The 22,994-nt window shown below is 38.3% G+C and overlaps 1 protein-coding gene across 1 annotated transcript in view; it reads left to right on the plus strand.

Annotated features, from left to right (window-relative positions):
* Nucleotides 1-643: 643 nt before the first annotated feature.
* IPMK (inositol polyphosphate multikinase) overlaps nucleotides 644-22,994 on the plus strand; it is a 77,618-nt gene continuing 55,267 nt past the window's right edge. Inside the window, exon 1 of the mRNA XM_051982634.1 lies at nucleotides 644-914. Coding sequence (XP_051838594.1) covers nucleotides 749-914 — 166 coding nt within the window. The 5' untranslated portion in view covers nucleotides 644-748. The remainder of the gene's footprint in view (nucleotides 915-22,994) is intronic.

A 22,994-nucleotide genomic window follows, 5' to 3' on the forward strand; every position in this document is an offset into this window, starting at 1 on the left:
TGTCCTCAGCTTTAGGAGCGGGGGCGGGCTGACTTCTGGGCATGCTTAGGAACCACAACGCTCAGGGATGCTTTGGGAGGTTGGGCTGTCCCCTTCACTGGATTGAGTCGGTGCACGCTCAGTAACTGCCAGGGGGCTGAATGTGTCCAGAGGACTTTTTTTTCCCTTGTCCTTTTAAGAGGGACTAGGCGACTCCCTTAGGCATGCTCAATGGTTACGTCCCCGCCCCCCAGGCATGCTCGGTAGCCGCAGGGCAGCGGCGCGCGGAGGCAGGGCTGAGGACGCACGCGCGACACTCCCTCTCGCGCTCTCCCTTATTTCCTCCCCTTCTGTCCCCCTCCAACCGCCGTCGAAGGGGCGGGGCTTGGGCTGCGCGCAGAGGGCGGAGCCGTCCGGTCGGGGGCGGGGTCCGTGCGGGCGGGGGCGGGGCCTCCTCCGCGGCCCTGAGGGCTATCGTGGGGCCGCCCGTGCAGCCGCTTCTGGTCGATTCTCCTCGCGGCGGCAGCAGCGACTTCAGCGGCGGTAGCAGCGATAACCCTGCCGGCGGCCGGAGCCGGAGCCCCGCGGGTGCCAGGCACGTCATGGGCGCCGGCCCCGCGCCCCAGCGCGCGCCCCAGGCAGCCGAAGCAGTAGCGGCGGCGGCGGCGCCCGTCACGGTCCTGGCCCCGGCCCCGGAGGGCCCCCCGGGGCCTGGGTGTCGGGCCCCACCGCGGCGCGGAGCCTGAGCTCCCCACGCCCCTGCCCCGCCATGGCCACCGAGCCCCCAGCCCTGCGGCTGCGCCAGGCCGCCCCCTCCCCCGCGCCCCCCAGGCCGCCGCCCCCGCCGCCCCCGCCGCCCCCTCCGCGCCTCCTCAACGGCTGCGTCCCGCTCTCGCACCAGGTGGCCGGGCACATGTACGGCAAGGACAAAGTGGGTGAGTCTGGCCCCGCGGCGCGCCCCGAGGCCGCCGCGCCCCTCCCCCCGGGCCCGGATTTCCTCCTGGGGACGGGAAGGGCCGAGCCTCGGCCGGAGCCCCGCGCCCCCGGGCTCGGTACCCCGCGGGCTCCTCCTGACGCCCAGGGACTGGACGAGCCGGGAAGGGGAGCCTGGAGCCGAGGCGAGGCACTGCCCCTCCCCCTCCGAGACCCCCGTCTGCTTTGTCAGGGTAGGGCTGGGGTCCTAGCCCTTGGGGCTGTAAGACAGAGATGTGGACTGGGGATGAGCTTTGGGGTCGGCATGACGCGGTTTTGTGACTGTGGTCCAGTTCCTGCGCCTGCCTCAATTTCTTCTTCTATAAAGTGGGGAGAATCACCGCCAGCTCGTCCCTTGCTCCTCTGTCTAGGGCTCCGGAGCCCGTCGAGTGCTCAGTCCTGATGCGGGTTGTCCCGGACCGGGGGCTTCGGATCCCGGCCGGGGCCACGACTGATTTTTTGCCTAAGTTTCCTCTGGCTTAGCATCATTCCCAGTACCTAGTAGGCGCTTTATAAATGCTTATGGACTGACCACTCTGGTCGGAATATCCTGCTCATCTCCAGCCTCCTGAACTGTAAAGGTGAGGAAGCCGAGGCCCAGGAATGAGAAAGGGGCGTTGGAGTGCAGAGGAGCAACCTCCTTTTGAGGCTGGGGAGCCTGGGATTCCAGGGATTCCACCTTGTAGTCACGGAGGGCATCCGAGAAGGGGGAGGACAAGGATTCGTGGGGTACCCACTTGCTGCCTGCCGGGCTGTGCTAATTTAAATCTGCCACCTGGCTGCTTTGCAGTGGAGGAAACTGAGGCAGAAGCGGGAAGGAGGATAGCCTGCCCAGGTTCCTATAGCTTGTAAGTGTCTGAAGCTGGATTTGAGCTCCAAGCTGTTCCCGCGTCACCTAGTCCTGACATTTTTACACGGGAGGAAACTGAGGCCTCCAGAAGTCGAGGATCTTGCCTTAGAAAATGGAGGTAACTTCTCCGGCCTGGGATATCGGAGCATAAAGTGGGGGGGGGGGGGAATCTATCTCTCCCCCAGAGAGGAGGGGGTGGGGAATTAGTTCTGGTCCTAGTTGTGACAGGCAGGAACTTCCCTTTACTGGGCTGGGTAGGGAAGTAGCCTCTCTCGGAGCCTCAAATCGAGCTGGGGATGTCCGTCCGCAGCTGCTAGCCCGAGGGGCCCTTTTTTTGGGGTGGTGGTGGTAGTGTTTTTGTTTTTCAGTAGGGTGAGTCAGCCTTATCTTGGCTTCTCCAGTCTCTTCCCTTCCACCTCCTCCTCTTCCAGGGTATTCTTAGTAAAGCCTTGATTTCCCCTGTAGGGGTAGTTGGGGTGGAGCCGAAGCCCCATTCATAGTTTGTAACACCCTCTCCTTAGGTAGCATTTACTGCCATGAGGTGGCCGGAGTGAGAGAATGGAGATCTTAATGGAAGGGCTTGTTCGACTTCTGATAAAAAGTGGCAGACCTCTGGCAAACCCGCACCGCTTTTCATTTAATCTCCCGTTGTCTGACAAATTTGACTTCCAGAGTCCAAAATTATACATTGTTGTTCCCTCTGGGGAAAGGTGGGAGGAGTAGGATTTAAAGATGGTTATTAAAAGAAACAATGTCGGTATATTTAAAAGTAGCAACTTCTTGCTACCCCTCCAAGTTCATTGCTTGGTGAGTGATAGAGTTAAAAGTCTAAATAATTTTGTGAATTGAAAACTTTTTCTTGTATGGAAAACAGTTTATTCCTTTTCCACGTGGCCTTTGTTATCAAAAGAAGCTAAATTTTGCAAAAGTTCTTGCTTGTCCACACTGATGTCCCTGCTCGGGTTAGCTCTTTCAATTGGACAAGCTTGGGTTTGAGGGGACAGAGTGGGGTTTGATTATGGATCTGGATGAGTTATGGACTGGTAGAATTGGACCACACTTGAGATGTAAATGCAGATACCTGCAGCCAGCACCTCCACACTTGTGATCTTTGAATGCAAATCACAAGCCTTTGTCCCAGTCAGCCTCCCACATCGAACATGATTTTGGAAAAGGAAAACTGAGTGGGCTGTTCTTGACCATGCCATTGGGAAGGTGATGTCACGACTTTCAGGTCAGTTGGATTTCCTTGAGGAAGGCCTGTGCAGAGTCATCAGCCTCATTCTATCCTTCTGAGCCATTTGGGTCCAGTGGCCAGATAAGAGATCAGGATGGCAGCAGATGGCTTGGGGTGCTGTGGGAGATCTTGCAGGTCACAAGCAGTTTGCCTCCCAGTCAGCCTTGCATCTGGAGGGTGGTAAAGGGAAACTAACCTTGATCCTTTTATGCAGATGATTAAATCAGATACGTTAATCTCTTCTGGGGAAGGCAGAGCCTTGAAAGGCGTGATTGCAGATCATAATACTGAGTCAGATTTGGAAGGCAGCCCGATGTTGTATGTAGGCTAATTAGACGTTATTCCCTGAGCTTGTATCACCAGGTAATGGGGAGAGGGCAGGTGCTAGAAGAGGGTTGATTATAGAGTCTGTATCATCCATATACAGCTGGGTTTTCACTAGAATTTGATAGGAAAAAAAAAAAAAACAGTTCTCATTAAATTATTATGGAGTAAAATCACTTCCTTAGTTTAATTCTGTAAAGTGAGACTTATCTTATTCATTTAGATCTTATCATGATGGCCATTTTAGTTTTTGCCTTGTCTCTCAATATCAATAATCAGACAGCTTCTGAGACTATCTCTTCATTTATTATTGATTGATTGATTGGAGTCTCCAGAGCTAGGACAGTGCCTGACATATATGTAGTATATATAGTACAGGCTTAACAAATGCATGTTGACTTGATTATTCAGCTACAAATTGAAGATTTGCAATAGCTAGAGTATTGTACCTGGAGTCAGATTACACCTCTGACTATTGCCATGTAATCCTGGCAGATTTATCTAACCTCCAGTTCCTTATCTCTAGAAAGATCCTGTTGGACTAGCTGGCCTTGAGGGTCTTTTCCATCCTGCAATCAGTAATCTGTGGGTAGCTTTGTTACCATCTGGAACAGCCGACTTGATTTGTGATCAGCTGTAATTAGGTCATTTTTCCTGTATTGAACCCAGATCTGCTTCTCTGTAGGGCCCTTTCATTTGTTCTTAGTTCGCTCCTTTGACATTAAGTAAAGCTGATCTCTGTATTTGAAAGCAGCTATCATGTCCCTTGTTCAGGTCCCTCTGACTAAACATTTCCGATTGTGTATAATTTAACCTCTGTTCATAGTGAAATCAAATTACTGTGGTAGCTTTGGTATGTAATATGTATCACCTTTTTTTTTTTTTTTTTTTAAAGAAATAGAAACTTGTTTCTATTTCATAATTTTATATTAGAAGTTTTCCTCAGATTTGTTTCCATTTAGTCTACCCATAGCTTGTATGTATTCAGTTAGGTGTATGTTGGTAACAAGCCCTTTCTCTCCACTCTCCTCTCCCCCAGCACTTAGCAAGGACCCAATAAATACAAGCTTGTTGACTATTACATAAAATTGTTTTGTCTTCATTAGGAAGGCATTTTCATGATGAACTGGAAGGCTTTGAAAAACAGGACCTGCTTTAATAGCTGGTTTTTAGTGGTTTGAGCTCAGGCCAGAGCAGTCTTAGTCTTTGATACCATATATTAGGGTCACATCCTGTTAGTTTTACTTGTGAAGAAAAAGATGGCATTATGTTATCATACAGATATTTGTAAAAAAGTAAAACCATGTATGAAATTCCTCCTTTATTTTAAAATAATAGGTATTCCACATTCAGATTTTTGTCCTCCTTTTGAATGCAAAAAAGTCTCCTTAAAGAGCTGTCAGTGTAACCTGGACACAAAACTCAAACTCATACTTCAAATGTACATAACTAGGAGCTGTGTCCAAAGAGAGGGTGAACATGCTCATATGCCCCCTCCCTCATTGTAAAAGAATCCTCCATTGCTGTTCACTGTGCTCCAGTTGATCTTACCTTGGGGCTTAACTTCCTTTGGGGGACTCGCTATAAGATATCTTCACTTCTTGCTTTCTTTTTAAATCTTTGCAGTCTGGCTCCCAACCTTATCATGCAACCTAAACTGCTTTTTATAAAGTTTCCAATAGTTAATTGACAACTCTAAAGAACCATTTCTTTATCCTCTTTGATCCCTCTAGGTTTTGACATTGTCAATCATCTTCTTTTTGATAGTCTTTTCTCTAGAATTTCAGGTTACCACTCTCCTGATTTTCTTTCTAGTCAGATTGCTCCTTCTCTGTTTCCTTGGCTAGATCTTTTCTAGATCAGGTCTGCTAACAATGGAAATCCTCCAGAGGTCTATCCTGGACCCTCTTCTCTTCTCCCTCTATGGTATTTCACTTAAATGATCTCATCAACTCTTGTGATTTAAAGGAACATCTCTAATCAGATATATTTAATGTTTTAGAACTTCCTGTTCTAATAGATGAATGCAATTTTGGACATTTGAAATTACATATATTATCTTTATTCTAAAACCCTCCCCTTTTCCTGACTTACATATTAATTTTTAAAATTGGTTTATTTTTATTAAAGCTTTTTATTTTCAAAACATGCATGGATAATTTTCAACATTCAACCTAGCAAAATCTTATGTTCCAAATTTTTTTCCCTCTCTTCTGCTCACCCTCTCTCTTAGATGGCAAGTAATCCAATATATGTTAAACACGTGCAATTCTTCTATACATATTTCCACAATTATTACTTACATATTATTGTTGAGGATGCCACTATTCTCCTAGTCAACCACACTCACAGTCCAGGTGTCATCTTTGATGTGGATGAATTTTCCATCCTGAGATCTGGAACTATCTTGGGTCATTGCATTGTGAAGAGCCAAGTCATTCATAGTTGATCATAGTGTATTGTGTATACTTTCTCCTGCTTCTGCTCACTTCACTTTACTTCACTCAGTTTATATAAGTCTTTGCAAGTTTTTCTAAAATCCACCATTCCATTCCATTCATATACCACAACTTATTCAACTGTTCCCCATTTAATGGTCATTCCCTCAGTTTGCAACTCTTTGCTACCATAAAAATTTGCTATAAATATTTTTGTGCAAGTGGATCTCCCCCCCCCCTTTTTTCTTGTTTCCTTAGTCTTTAATATTAATGCCTTTCCTTTAAGATTACCCCCACTTTTTCCCTGTCTTGTATGTTGTGTGTTCTTAAGTGTTTGTGTATTGTCTCTCTTGTTAAACTGTGTGCTGCCTATGGGAGGTCTTTTGCCTTTCTTTGTATCCTCAGCACTCTAACACATAACAGTCGTATAACAGATGTTCGGTAATTGATGGGTGTATTGTCCTGGAGAAAGGAGTCAGTGTTTATTGAGAAATGATGTAGGGAAGAAGCCTCTCAACTTGTCTAATGATCCAACTTTTTGGATCCATTTGTCTAATGAGACACCTGGCTTAGCTTTCTGTTTTTTAATCCTCTTTATTTACACCCATGTGGAAAGTGTCAGATTCTGAAGAGAGCAGATTTAGATGGAGCAGGCAAATCAGCATCGATCTATCAGGCTCTTGCAGCATGGGCCCTGTCTTCAAAGGGACACCAGTGGGGAAAATACAAGGTACCGCTGTGCATTTTTGAGTAGGCAGAGTTATCCAACAGTGGAGAAAGATGGTCAAAGGGCAAATTTTGAGTGTCTCTTAAGTTTTCTTATGGTAGAAGATAAAAATTCCTCACTGAGGATGTGAAGCAATCAGAATTTTAAGAACTTTTGTCACACTTGAAGTCTTATTTCTAGAAGAATCAGTCTTTTTGTTTAGACATGAATTGAATATGAGATGTTCTCATGAGTGATAATGGTTCTAGGTAGCTTTTTGGAAATAACTATTTGGGGATTTGAGGCTGCAATAAATCGGTTCACTTAAAAGAAAGTCGTACTTGAAGAATTAATGAAATTAAGTAGATATGATTTGTATTATAGGAAGCTATTACAAAAAGCTACATTTTACTTTAATGATTTTAGTTATTTGAGATTTGGTAACTTGAAGTAAGGGTTTGTTTTCCTCTTATTGAATATAGCTTCTGAGTCCTTGCAGTTTATTAAAATTTTATTGTAAAAATGTGGATGTCTTCAGAGGGCAAAATCTTCATTTCATTTATTTATTTATTTGCTTTTTTAATTAAATTTTAATTTAATTTTATTTAATAATAACTTTGTATTGACAGAATCCATGCCAGGGTAATTTTCTACAACATTATCCCTTGCACTCGCTTATGTTTCGCTTTTTCCCCTCCTTCCCTCCACCTCCCCCCCCCCCCCCAAGATGGCAAGCAGTCCTATATATGTTAAATATGTTGCAGTATATCCTAGATACAATACATATTTGCAGAACCGAACAGTTCTCCTGTTGCACAGGGAGAATTGGATTCAGAAGGTAAAAATAACTCGGGAAGAAAATCAAAAATGCAAATAGTTCACATTCGTTTCCCAGTGTTCCTTCTTTGGGTGTAGCTGTTTCTGTCCATCATTTATCCATTGAAACTCAGTTAGGTCTCTTTGTCATAGAAATCCACTTCCATCAGAATACATCCTCATACAATATTGTTGTCGAAGTGTATAATGATCTCCTGGTTCTGCTCATCTCACTTAGCATCAGTCCATGTAGGTCTCTCCAAGCCTCTCTGTATTCATCCTGCTGGTCATTCCTTACAGAGCAATAATATTCCATAACATTCATATACTACAATTTACCCAGCCATTCTCCAATTGATGGGCATCCATTCATTTTCCAGTTTCTAGCCACTACAAACAGGGCGGGCAAAATCTTTAAAAAGTTCAAATTGATAGGAATTTTATGGTAATATTGACTACCCACGAAAATCCTTTAAAATGGGCAATTTATACCTTGTGTATAATATAATTGACTTAAAAGCCCGAGTATTCACCTATCATTATCTGACTTCAATAAGATGCTGTTTAATGGAGAACTCTTCTCTTTAGGTAATTAGTCAAAGCCAGTTATCCTAAAGAAAAGACCAAAATTAAGATAAGAAGGAATTGTCATGTCGGAGCTGTGTAGTGTGCAGTTCTTTTTTCTTTCTTTCTTTTTTTTTAAATAACTTTTTATTGACAGAATTCATGCCAAGGTAATTTTTTACAGCATTATCCCTTGCATTCACTTCTGTTCCGATTTTTCCCCTCCCTCCCTCCAGCCCCTCCCCCAGATGGCAAGCAGTCCTTTACATGTTAAATAGGTTACAGTATATCCTAGATACAATATATGTGTGCAGAACCGAACAGTTCTCTTGTTGCACGGGGAGAATTGGATTCAGAAGGTATAAATAACCCGGGAAGAAAAACAAAAATGCAAGCAGTTTCTATTCATTTCCCAGTGTTCTTTCTTAGGGTGTAGCTGCTTCTGTCTGTCCTTGATCAATTGAAACTGAATTAGCTCTCTTTATCAAGAGATCCACTTCCATCAGAATACATCCTCATACAGTATCATTGTTGAGGTATATAATGATCTCCTGGTTCTTCTCATTTCACTCAGCATCAGTTCATGTAAGTCTCACCAGTCCTTTCTGTATTCATCCTGCTTAGTATACAATTCTTAAACTTTTTGGTTCCAGTAATGATCCAAAACCCCAAAATAACCCTCTACAAAATTATTGTTACCGAAATGATTATTAATAACTAGTGATTTGGAGAGATCTAGAACCCCTTCCCCCCTTTTTTTGAAAGTCTTCATTTAAAAAATTCAGTCTCTTGAAGTACTGATGAAATTGAATTTATTCTCCTCAATCTTGGTCTGACTCCACCCAGCTTTTTACTCTGGCTTGGATGTGGATAAATTCTTTGAATAGGTTACCCACAGTTGATTGCCACTCTGGAACACCTTTTTTTCCAGAACATATAAGCCCTGAGCCTGCCATAATGCCCTCTTCTCTCCCTTCCCCTCCTTTTGTCTGATCAGAGGTTTTCTCTTTCTCCTCAGCCCTCAGGAAATGCCCTTTCTTTTAGCAGAGGCAGGCCATATATTCTTGGTGAATTTCTATTTTTCTCCTATTCTATCCCTCTAAATACTACTGCATCTTATTCTTGTCCTTTTGCCATTTTCCTCATTCATCCAGAAGATGAGTTGGCTCTGCTTTCCAGGGCTAAGCCTTTACTTGGGTGCTTAATTTTATCTCTTCCAGTCTCTCCAGGAGTTTATCCCATTGATCATTTCCATCTCTTAATGAGAATTTCAATCTCCCAGCTATTAGGATCTTCTACTTTACTACCTTTGGACTCTTGTCCTTCCTGGCTTGCTTCCGATTCCCCTCTTTTTTCCTTAGCCTTTCTGTTTTTTTTTTTTTTAAATCTATGTGACATTTCTAATTTTCCTTTGCCCTGTCTTGATCTTTCATTCCCTCAATGTTGCTTTCCCCAAGGCCCAAGGATGGGCCCCTTTTCACTCTTTACAATCTGTCTATTAGACTTATTACCTGTTTATTCAGATTTATTTATCACCTCTTAGCAGATGACTTTTAAATGTATATTTCTAGATCTGATCTGCCTGAACTCCATCCAAAGTTCTTCTGGGCGTGCCCATCTGACTGAATGTCAAAACATGGTATACATCAGATTCCTAGCATATCCAAAAGTCAGCTCAGCCTTCTCCCTTCAAACCAGTCAGTCTCCTAGGTTTTCTGTTACTCTTGATGACCCCTTTTATCATTTCATAATCCCTGTTTAAAACCTTGGAATCATTTTTGATTTTTCTCTTTTTTTATGTCCTGTATCTAGTCACTTGCCAAGGCCAGCTGATATGCCTTCCTTACTTCCCTTCTCCTAACACTTTACAATCACTATAGCTAAACACTCCCTGTATCTCACGTGGACTCATAATAATTTAACCTCTCTAGATAGTGTTGATCTTGCAATGTTGGGCCTTAGTTTATTTTTTCTTCATAATTTCATTTTATTATTTTTTAAAAGCTTTTTATTTTCAAAACATATTCATAGTTTTCAACATTCACCCTTGCAAAACCTTGTGTTCCAAATTTTTCTCCCTCCCTTCCCCCACCCTTTTCCCTAAACAGCAAGTAATCCAGTATAGGATAAACATGTGCAATTCTTCTATACATATTTATGCAAATATCATGTTGCACAAGAAAAATCAAATCATAAAGAAAAAAAAATTGAGAAAGAAAACAAAGGTGCAAATAGTATGTTGTGATCCATACTCAGTTCCCAAACTCCTCTCTCTGGGTACAGGTGGCTCTCTCCATCACAATTGAAACTTGATCCTTAGTTTAAAACCTATCTCACACACTTAGCTGTATGATCTTGGGCAAATTATGTAATCCTTTCTGCTGCCTCAGTTTCCTTATCTGTAAAATGTGGTTACTAATAGCATCTATCTCTGGGTTACTGAAGATGATATAAGAATTTTAATGCTTTAAAGCACTAGCAGTTCTAGCTGTTGTTATTAGTATTATTACCCATCACTAATACCTCATTTACTCCCTTTGAGTATAGGATAAAATTGTTTTATTGTTGTAGTTTTTTCAGTCCCAATTAGTCACTAGCTCCCCGAGGCTTAAATGCCAGGCTAAGAAGTCTATGGGCAAAATCATTAGAAGAATATGGTTAAAAAGATGGGCTTTAGTTACAGGGAGAAGCTTAGGGTCATTAATAGTGCTATTCAGTTTCCCAAAGCAATGGATTCTCTTCAGTATGTCCAGATCAATTCTGGGCCCATTTGCTGTTTCTGTCCATGATGTGTATATGCTTCCATGCATGTGGGCTTATAGCTTACACACAAGTTCACATCCACTCATGTCATTTTCTGTATGACAGATAGCCTTAATTTTTTTTTTTCTTGTGGGAATACTTGTGCCCCTTTTATTTTTTGAATATGTGGACCTCATTTTGGGTAGTCTGCAGATCTTTCGAGCTTAATGCAGTGCCCCTCACAACCAAGAAATCTGGAGCATCTCGCCATTTAGAGGAATAGGGAATGTTCTAGAGTCCTTGTCATGAGTATTGGTTATCTGTCTTTCCAGGCTTGTTATATACATTAGGCTTCTTTTGTCCTGTAACCAAACTGATAGCATCCTTCCTCGAGTTCAGACGTGGTACTCCAGTTTCTAAGTTGGTGCTTTGCTTTGGCTATCCCAATATCTGGAATGGGATTTTCTTCTGATTTCTTTTAAAGTCCAGATTAGCTGCCACCTTCTACATGAAGCCTTTCTTAGAACTCTATGGCTTCTACCATCCTGAGTTACCTTCTATCTGTGTTGCACCTGTCCATGGACTTGTTTTTGTCTTCCATCTTTAAATTAGTGGCGTTTGTCTTATCCACAGTGTCTGGCACATATTAACTACTTAATGCATGTTTTATTAATTGATGATTAATTAGTCTGAAGAAAAAAAGGCTGGGATGGATGGGGCCAGGAGTGCCTCTTGTCATTTCGTCTTTGAAGGGATGACATATGACTAGACCTGTTCTGCTTTCAAGGACAGAATCAGGAATGGTGGATGGAAGTTGCCAGATAAAAGTTTGATGCCAGGAAAGACTTCTTATTCTTATTCTTGCTTTTATTATTATTATTTTAGTTTTTTATTGATAAAACATATGCATGAGTAATTTTTCAACATTGACTCTTGCAAAATCTTCTGTTCCAACTTTTTCCCTCCTTCCCCTCACCCCCTCCCCTAGATGGCAGGTAGTCCAATACATGTTAAATATATTCAAGTATTTGTTAAATCCAATATATGAATACATATTTATACAGTTATCTTGCTGCACAAGAAAAGTCAGATGTAGATAGAAGGAAAATAAAATGTAAGTAAACAATAACAAAGAATGAAAATGCTATGTTGTGTCTACACTCAGCTCCCACTGTCCTCTCTTTGGGTGTAGATGGCTTTCTTCATCACTGAACAAGTGGAACTAGTTTGAATCATCTCATTGTTGAGAGAGCCATATCTATCAGAGTATAATCTTGTTACCGTGTATAATGATCTCCTGGCTCTGCTTGTTTCACTTAGCATCAATTTGTGTAAGTCTCTCTAGTCCTCTCTGAAATCATCTTGTTGATAATTTCTTACCGAACAGTAATTTTCCATAACATTCATATACCACAATTTGTTCAGCCATTCTCCAATTGATGGACATCCATTCAATTTCCAGTTTTTAGCCACTACAAAAAGGGCTGCCACAAACATTTTTACACATGTGGGTCTTTTTCCCTTCTTTAAGATCGCTTTGGGATATAAGCCCAGTAATAACACTGCTGGGTCCAAAGAGTATGTACAGTTTGATAATATTTTGAACATAATTCCAAACTGCTTTTTGGAATGGTTGGATTCGTTCACAATTGCACCAGCAATATATCAGTGTCCCAGTTTTCCCACATTCCCTTTAGCATTCATCATTATCTTTTCCTGTCATCTTAGCCAAGGACTTCCTACTCTTTAGGATTGTCCCGGAATAGAACCTGGCCCCTTGAGTTGCTGGGTTTTTGATCAATGGAATTCTTCAAGAAGAGGATGGATATTTAAAAGGATTTCTTTGGCACTTAAATTAAATAGCACCAAAGGCCCTTCCAGTTTTAAAATTTTGTGACTCTGGAATCCCTCTTTCATTTAGATTGTAGAATGGACATCATTTAGGATAGTGACAATCGGGGGGAATCTTTATTATTTTGTTTTGTCACAAAAAAGGTATAGAGAGTACAAGATTTCACTCTGTATATTTGGCTTTACAAAGGAGTTTGATTTGCTAGAACAATCACTGCTTTGAAGGTTTTGTCTCTCATGCAAAATATATATACACAATTCCTGTATCAATTTCTCTGATACAGTGGAAAGCTGGGCCTGTTTTCCATTTTCCTTTTGTATTCCTAGTGCCTAGTGTGGAAGAAAAATATCATTTTCTGTTTTGAATATAGGCCTGCCAGAGACAAATTTTATTAAACTAATTCTAATTCTCAGTATGTTTGCTTAGAAAATTCAAAGTGACAGAATTCATCCTGCCCATGAAAATCCATTATATAAGCCATTTTTGAGTTACAAAAAGTCTGCAACAAGATAGGACATGGTTAAGAGTTCAGCAAACACTTTGCTTTACCAGAGCCATGATTACCTAAACACATTCTGAAAAATCATTTCCCCCAAACTATATAACCTTCTGTAACCACTCCCTCTAAGCTGTAGAGTTTAAAGAATCTCCTTTCCATGTGGTCAGAAGGTGACCTCAGGAGGTGAACTCAGGAGATTGTATAGACAGAATTAAATAGATTTCATCCTTAGTCTGATCATTATTCACTTGGAAGGGTCTTTAGGCTAAACAGGCCTTCCCTTTAAAAACTGGTTTAAACCTTCAATAAGAATTATGGAAAACAATTTCATTATTTAAGAATTGATGTGGGACTTCAGATTAAATGGTTTTAATATTTTGTGATATATAATGTAAGGAATGAAATTAATTGAGGAGGGGTGTCGGTATGCTTCCACACTTTGCACAATGCGAAAGTGTAAAAATAAAATATAAATTGAATTGAATATTGATTTGATTTGGTGGGACCTAATTAATTTGTTCATGTCTCCTCCTCTACAAAATTATAAAAGTAAATAAGCTGCAATTATTTTCATGACAGCTATTTGTAAATCCTTTTTACAAGCACTATAATAAGAGAAGACCAAGTGACTCAAGACCAAGACTCTGTCCTTAGATACCTGATGAAACCAACTCCAACTCTGAGGAGAAATGGTTTGACTTCTTCTCCAGGTGCATCTCTCTTTTGTGTGGGTGTAGGCCATGTTTCAATTAAAATTGGACTATCAAGATTGGTAGGACTCAGTTCCTCTAATACTATGCTTACTTCTTAATCTCTGGGATAAGGCTCTCCCGCCTGATCCCCGCCTGAATATTAATGTCTTCAGCCAGTAATTCTTGTAGTGTACTCTGGCTGGGGGCTGACACTACTCCTCCTTACCCCTCCTTCCATCTTCCCTACCTCCAGTCACTGTAGAAACCTATTCATTGTATGATATTCCATTGTATATGAGTGTGTGCTGCTTGCTAAGATGCTTAATAAATTTAGCTAGGTTGAAATTTAGTTAAGAATAAACTTGAATCTATGAGATAAATAGATCTTATTCAGAAGAGCTAAGTGCATCTGCTTCCAGAATAATGCTAATTACAGAAACTCTTACCACTCCCCCCACCCCCCTTTTGCTAATAGATGCTCAGTATTGATTTCTCTCAGAGATAAAGAAGATACTAAATCTTGTGCTCTTTGTTCTTAATTCAATTTTTTTCTGGTTTGTTTGAAGTTCTAATAAAGATGTTAAGTGAATTATCCTTCATTATTCACTTAACTTTTTTTTTGTGTGTGGTTGAACATTAGAAATTATTAACTTTACCATTTTTAAAAGGACAGTCATATGCCAGAATAGGACTTCCTTCAAGATGCCAAGTTTTGAGTTACCCTTGAGTCTGCTGGTCATGTTTTGTGAGGATACATGGACAAAACTCTTGTCCAATAGATTATAAAAGTTGCTTCATATGTCATATTGCATTACATTGTACAAAGTTTTGGACCCAGTAGGTACTGAAGTTATTTAGTGATTACATTTCTATTGATATGTTTGTGTATTTCCAGTAAAAGCATACTTAGATAAATAATAGTCACCTTTTGAAATTAGATAATTGTTGATAATTAAACTGTCATGATTCAAAGTACAACAATTATGGTATACTATCATCAGCCACTCCTCATTTTAAAGGGCCATATTTTATCTTTTACTTTCTTGGTTTGCTGTGGCAACTGAATTTATTCTTTGAGTGATTTTGTAGATGAGACTAATTTCAGTAAAATGTTGATAATATTACTTCAATAAATTATTAAAAGTAGTTTAAATATTCATCAGGTTTTTAAATTTCCATAGTTTTGAGGTAATCCTTGATGGTATGGCATACTTTTTTTCCCCATAGCTTTGATGGAGGGAGAGAATAATTTTAAAAAATGCTTGATTAACTGGTTGGTTAAATACAATTTTATTTGTTGCAATTTAATAATCTAGGAATTAGGATAGGATGATTAAAGAAAAAATCAATCGGTAGGGAAAGTTGAAAATAGGCCTCTCTAGCTGCTTCAGATGAGTAATCTTCCATTCAGTGCCCCCTGACCCTCTAAAGAGTGTGGTGAGCCATAAAAAAACTGTTAGTTCACTTATTATTTTTTAGAACATTAAAAAAAATGGTTCTAGAATTCTTTCAGAAAGGGTGCTCTAAAATTAATGTGATATTACTCTTGGAATAATAGCTTCTGGTGTCAGTTCCGGTTTCCATTTGCTGAATATGTAAAATATTTCAATGGAATTAGATTCTTAGTGGCAACTATTCCATTTCTCTTCTCAGAATTGTACTTTTTAAAAAAAATTAAAGCTTTTTATTTTCAAAACTTGCATGGATAATTTTTCAACACTGACCCTTGTGTTTCAGATTTTCCCCTTTTTCCCCCAACCCCGCCCAGATGTCAAGCAATCCAATATGTTTATATATATTAAAATATATGTTAAATCCAATATGTGTAAACATACAATTCTCTTGTTACACAAGAAAAATCAGATCAAAAATGAAAGAAAATAAGTAAGAAAACAAAATACAAGTGAACATCAAAGAGTGATTTTTCAGAATTTTTAAAAGAGACTCTATAAATGCTTCTTTTGAGATTGACGTGCATTGCCAGAGCTAGCTCAGTCTTTGAAAGACTCTGAAGGAAAGTGAGGGAGGAGAGATATTAAACTATTAGACTGAAGGTCTACAGAGTTGTTGTACTGACCTCATTGTGTATACCTACGAGACCTGGACAGTATACCAGTGCCATGCCAGGAAATTGAATCACTTCCATTTAAATTGTATGAGGAAGATTCTGAAGATCTCCTGGCAGGGTGAGATACAGACCCTGAGGTCTGTTCTCTAACTAAACTGCCAAGCATTCCAACTCCTGCAGAGAACACAACTCCATTGGGCTGGCCACATTGTTCGAATGCCAAATGTATACTTGGCAAAAAGATTGTTTTATGGAGAACTCAAACAGGGCAAGCTCTCACCAAGTGGTCAGAAAAAGTGACCCAAGGACACCCTCAAGTTCTCTCTTAAGAATTTCAGAATTGATTGTATGACACGGAAGATATTGGCTCAGGATTCCCCAGCATGGCATATCCTCCTCAGAGAAGGTGCCGTGCCCTATGAGCAAAGCAGAATCGAATTAGCCAAAGGAAACGTGAAATGCATAAAATTAGAGAAGATACTCCAAATGTTTACATAGCTATTTGTGTCTGATCTGTGGCAGAGCATTCCAAGCTCATATTGGTCAGATCAGCCACTGTTTCTGACAGTGATGTCATTTTGGTCATCATCAAAAATAAAGGACATTGTCAGTGTTTGATGCTCCTATCACAGTCTTTCCGGATGCCTGTACCTTCCTAGATTGTAATCCTCCTTTGTGCAAAAAAAATAAGCAAATACAAATGATACAAATACTGACCAAATCTGATCCGTCTAGATAGAATTCTCTGTCCTACTCCCCCATTGAGTTTTTTGATTTTTGGAACTTTGATTAATTTTTTTAGTTACTTAGCATTAGGTATGCCATATTTTTATGATATTATTGCAGTTATTGTTAATTATATTATTCTTAGAATCTTTGAAATTAGTTAGAATTAACAAAATCTAAAAATATTTCCTTGATTCTGTTTTCTCCATAAAGTCTTTTGCCAAATGCACATTATTGAATGCAGTGCCACACAGTAGAAAAAAAATTGGAGTTTATAAAAGAGGAAATCTATGAATAGAAAGAATTTGTCTCAGTGATTGTAGTGGCAACAAGAAATCCATGGCCAAGTAAAAATCCTCATAAATTTGATGCCATTGATTTACTTAATAATGACTAACAGTTGAATTCTTTGACTTTTCAAGTGTTTGTAACCACTCTTAGCATCTTCCATGCTTCTGCTCTGTATTTATATTACTTTTATAGCTTTCCCTCTTTTCCTTTTTAACAATAAATAACTTCATCAGTTTTAATGTTGATATAGATTAAGAGATTCTCATTTTCATTTTCTGTGTATTCTTTCAATTTCATCTTGATTTTCTATCAGCTGCTCATGCTTTTGAAAGATTCAGTGTTTCAGCAAGATCTGCTTCTTTTTACATGGAGAAGAGTCTCAGAGATATGAAATGGGATTCTTGTCTTCCTATAAAGGAGAATTCCAAGGGAAATGAAACTGACCAGTAATCTCCTCTGGGAGCAAAAGTAAGATCTTGAAGCCAGAAGGCTTAGCGAATACTGCCTATCAAAAGTGGGAATGGAAGCAGAGGGCCATGATGAAAAGTTCTGGAATAAATGTGTCATTATTGCTTATAACAGATGTGATCATCTGTACCATTCTGGAAATAACAACGTCTTGGCTCCCAAAAGTGTGAAGCAAGTTGGCCTTTGGAAATCCCTCTCTAAGGACTAATGTCCTCATTCATTCTGTCATGAGGTGAAATCTCACTTGTTTGAATATACATTTCTCTTGTTGGGAGTTTTTGGGAGTACTTTCATGTGATCATTTGTATGTTGTCAGTCTCCTTTAGAAAATCATTCTGATTGTTTGGCCCTGTATGATGGAGGGCTCTCTGAGGTTAATTCTGTCAGTTTCAAAGACTGCCATTTCAATTTTATTTATTGATTTGATTTGTGTAGAAGCTTTTCTCATTGTAGTCAAAATTATCTGCTATATCTTTTAAATTTGTCTCTGATTAAAATTTTCCCCTTAACCATAGTTGTGCAAGTTTCCTGGACTTGTTTCTTTTAACTTTTTTTTTTGTGGTTTGACCTTTTCCTATTTGGATTGAGTGATCTTTGGGAAGTTTTGTATTATGAGGTCTAAAGTATGGGTGCTAAACCATATTTCTTCCAAAATTAGTTTGGCCAGCGATTTGAATGGAAAAAAAGGGAGTCAGTCCTTTGTGCTGTAACTTATGTTCTTGTGTTTATCAAACATTGGATCAATGATTTTTTAGAAATAAAATTTAATACTGTCATCCACTTTTTTATTTTTATCACTTCTCTCCCAGAGAGTCATCTCTTATAAAAAAGAATAAGGAGGGAGGGGAGGGCAGAAAAAGTTCAGAGAAATTAACCAACATATTGATTGTATGTAAAAACATATATTCATTGGCCCTCACATACAGTTTTTCACTTTATGAAGGAGATGGGGAGACATTCTTACATCTAATCTTTGAGGCCAAACTTTGTGTTTTTATATATACACAGACACACAATATATCTCTATAAATAATCTATAATATACCTCTATCTATATATAATATCCATAAATAAACACATGGACATATAATATGCATATAAATGTTTTTATTCTGAACTTTACACTAAATAAAATGAGCTTTTCCATATATTTAAGGAGAAAAGAAAAAGAGGATCTAAACTTCCAGCCTTAGTTATATCCAGCTTTCTTTTCTTTTTAAGTTTAATTCAGCACATGTACTCCATAGCCATTCTGCTTGCCTGGGATTCCTTTCTGTCCCAATGTTCTCTTCTGTGTAATTTTTTAAAAAAAAGCTCCAGTGACCTATTCTCTTTTTAAACTTTTTTTTCTCCTTCCCTTCTCAGGAACTCCATCTTTAACCTTCCTTTTCCTTTTACCTCTCTTACCCTAGCTGGAAAAAGAAAAATCTTTGTAAGAAATATGTAGAGTCAAACAAATCCCCACACTGGACTGGCTTGCTGTTGTCACCCTTTTTTCCCTGTTTCTTTTCTCATCTGTTCCACTGGCCTACTTTTCTATTTCTGTTCTTTATTTTAAGCAGTACGCAATAATTTTGGTGGGTGCTGCTTTGTAATCTAATTTTAAATCTGATAATGCTGTGTCCCCCTCATTCATATATGTTTCAGTATATCCTTTGAGATTCTAAGGCCATTGTTTTCCAAGTGCATTTTCTCATTCTTTTGATTAATTGTGGTCTAACACCAAGTAGTAACTAGTTCTCCAGCTATTTAAATCTCCTTTTATTTCTGCAAAGAGTATTTTGTAGTTACATAATTCTTGCATGTACTTTGATAGTCCTGACTCCCTGATTTTTTTATTCATTTTATAATTATTTTGAATTAAAATTTCCTTACTGTTTATTATTGCTGTATAGAAATACTAATGATTTATAGATTAATTTTGTATCCTAACTTGGTTTTCCTTGCTTATTTTTTGTATCAGTAAATTGTCTTTTGTATTAGTAAATGTGGATACTTTTGTTGATTTTTATATTTGTGGTTTTTATATTTTTTTAGTTTTTTGTTTGTCTCATTGCCATAGTTAGCATTTCGAGAACTACACTGACCAGCAGTGGGGGAAAGGAGCATCATTGCCGTATCCCTGTTTGTATTGGGAAAATGTCTATGAGGGTAGACTTGCTGCATTGAAAAAAATATGAGCTTTTATTTTTAAATGGCTTTTGGCCATGCTGAAGGACTCTTCCATACCCCTGCTTTTAGGGGTTAAATGAGAGGCAGAATGGTGTAGTGCATAGAGCTGGCTTTGAAGCCCATGTGACTTCATTTCAAGCCCTGCCAGTGCTACATACTAACTGGATGATCCTGGGCAAGACCTTCTTTGTTGGTGCCTGAGGCCTATGCCACTCCCAAGGTATAAACTTGACAGGGAGTAATAAAATAAGTTTTCTTGCCTAAGAGTTTAACTTGTGCCAGTAAAGTCACAGATCTCAGTATTTTATGGATTTTGTGAAAGTTCTTTCTATAACTATTGTAATAACCTTGTAGTTTTTATTGTTTTTCTTGCTGTTATGATTATGCTAATTATTTTCCTAATGTTGAACTACTTTTGTATCCCTGATTTGAAGCCACTTTGGTTATAGTAAATTATTTTCAGGTTATATTGCTGTGGTCTTAGATTCTGTGAGGAATTTTTTTTTTTTTTTTTGCATCTATATTCATTAGTGAGTTTGAGCTATCAATCTCCTTATCTTGTTTGCATATCATCTTTTTTTCTCTTTTGAAAATTTTTATTTATTTAAATTTATTTTTAACATTCATTTTTGAGTTTTTAATTCTCTCCCTCCTTATGGTCTCTTTGTTTCTCCATTGAAAAGGTGATCAGTATGATATTGAGTCATGCAAAAATATTTCTATATTAGCCATGTTGCAAGAAAAATAAAGTGAAAAATCACATGATTCAATCTGCCTTCAGAACTCATCAGTTCTTTTTCTGGAGATAGATAGCATTTTTCATTATAAGTCCTTTGGAATGGAATGGAAAGTACCATTGCACTGATCAGAGTAGCTAAGAATTTCTTTTTTTTTTTTTAAATTTATTTTATTACAGCTTTTTATTTACAAAGTATGCATGGGTAATTTTTCAACATTGACCCTTGCAAAACCTTCAGTTCCAAATTTTCCCCTCCTTCCCCCTTCTCCCCTAGATGGCAGGTAGTCCAGTACATGTTAAATGTCTTAAAATATATGTTAAATCCAATATATGTATATATATTTACAGTTATCTTGCTTACATATCATACCTTTGTCTGATTAAAGGACTTTGAAATGCCTTCTTTATTTTCAAGAATAATATAATATAGATTATTATTTAAATGTCCAATAGAATGCATTGATCAATGGATTGAGAGTCCTTAGGGAATTTCCTTAGAGAAACAACTTTGGAACCCAAGATTACAGAATAAAATCTCTGCCTCTATTCATATAATATCATTATGTCATAATAAAACCCAAATAAAGTCATATAATTTCTTTGACCCTTAGTTTCTTCAGTAAACTGAGTGTCTCAGTATCTACAGTTTCTATTTCCTAGGGTTGTTGTGAGGTCCAAATGTATGTAAAATTCTTGACAGACCTTAAAAGTCTCTTTCCAATTCATGTCCTTTTTTAAAAAAGAAATTCACAGGAATTTATATTTTATTCTCCACAAAGAATAAAAACAAAGTCTTTATCAAATATGTAATCAAGCAAAAAAAGTCTCTTTATTTTTAGTCCCTGCCAAACTGATATTCTTAAAGCTTGAATCTGATAGTTTTATCACTCCCCTGCCCCTAAAGCTTCAGATTGAGGCTGTCTCTAAGATCAAATATAAATTCCTCTGTTTATTACTTGAAGCCCTTTGCATTCTATCTCCAATCAGGATTTTCAGGCTTATAATAAATAACTCTCCAACATGCCAATGGCCAGATGGATGGCCAAGGAATAGAACATCCACCCTGGAGTAGGGAATATCTGAACTCCAGATTGAGCCTGAGATACTGACTGTCACTCTGGGCAAATCACTTAACCTGTTTCTGCCTTAGTTTCCCTATCTTTAGAATGAAGATAATAATACTATCTACCTTCCAGAATTGTTGTGGTAATAAAATGAGGTTTTAGATATATATATATATATATATATATATATATATATATATATATATATATATATATATATATATAAGTACTTTTTAAACCTTAAAATGACGTAATCATCATTATGAACTTTATTGTCTAGGCAAATAAACCTTTTTGAGTTTCATCACTTAAATGCCATTAAAAAAATACACTGTATTCTTTTCATTTGATAGTAATTGCTTTTCTCTTCTTTTTCCCTCCCTTGGGAGGTGGGGAAGAAAATAAAAATTGTTATTAATATACATGGTCAAACCAAAAAAGTTCTACATTATCCATGTCTAAAAATATTTCTCATTCTGCACCCTGAGTCCATCACCTCTTAGTCACAAGGCAGTTAATGTGCTGTATTATGAGTCCTCTGAAAGAGTTCTTATACCTCTCAGTTATTTGTTTTTGCAGTGTTATATAAAGTGTTCTGCTCATTCTGATCACTTTGATTCTCATCATTTCATATAGTACTTCCTGAGTTTCTCTGAAATTGCCACCTTTATAATTTCTTATGTTTTCCATTATATTTATAAACCATAATTTCTTCATCTCTTTTCTAATTGATAGGGTACTTTTAGTTTCCAGTTCTTTGCTGCTCCAAAAACAGCTGCTAAAACATTTTTGTACATTTGGATTTTTTCCTCTTTCTTTCATCTTTTTTTTTTTTTGAGATATAACTGTATTGGTATTACCAATGGTGGTAGTATCTAAGCTCATTGCAAATTGTAAAGTGCTATATAAATGCTGGCTATTTAGGGTAACTTTTAGGGCCTAGTTGCAAATTGCTTTATAAAATAGTTGTATTAATTCCCAACTATACCAGTATGGAGTGTGCATCTATTTTTTTTTTTTTTTTTTGCAGTGTCTCCAACATGTATCATTTTTCTTTTGTCAGCTTTGCCCATCTGAGATGTATAAGGTGTGGAATCTTGAGAGTTGCTTTAATTTTCATTTTTCTAGTTCGTAATGATTTGTAACACTTATTCATGAGCATACTGATAGCTTGAAATTCTAACCTTGAAAACGGCCTATCCATCTTCTTTGTCCACTTGACATTTGAGAAATAATTCTTATTCTTATAGATTTGAATAGATTCCTTACATATTTTTGAAATGAGACCTTTATTAGAAAAACTTGTCACAAATATTTTTTCCATTTCCTTGTTTCTCTTTGAGTTTTTGCTATATAGGTTTGGTTATTGCAAACTCTTTACAATTTTACGTAATCTAAGTAGTCTATTTTATCTTCTGTCGTCCTCTCTTACTTTGTCATGATGTTGCCCTTACACATCATATATATATTTCAAGCAGGGACTGCTTCATTTTTCCCTTTGTATCTCCTGTGTGTAGCACAGTGCTTGGCACATAGTTGGTAGTGAATAAATGGCTTGCTCATTGATTATGCTATAGTCTGCTCAGTGTCCATCATGAGCTTGCTTCTTTTCTTTTGGTTGACCTTCACTTTTAACACTTTGAAGACTGGTATTCCATGATCTACAGCCAAAAAGATATTGCTAGAAGAATATAGCATCTGCAGAAAAACATGAAACTGTGATCTCATGGATTTGAATACTTTGTCCAGTAATGGAGATTTCTATCTATTCATGCCTTTTCATCCTATATAACTC

Source organism: Antechinus flavipes, chromosome 2 (genome assembly GCF_016432865.1).
Source record: "Antechinus flavipes isolate AdamAnt ecotype Samford, QLD, Australia chromosome 2, AdamAnt_v2, whole genome shotgun sequence".
Lineage (NCBI taxonomy): Eukaryota > Metazoa > Chordata > Mammalia > Dasyuromorphia > Dasyuridae > Antechinus > Antechinus flavipes.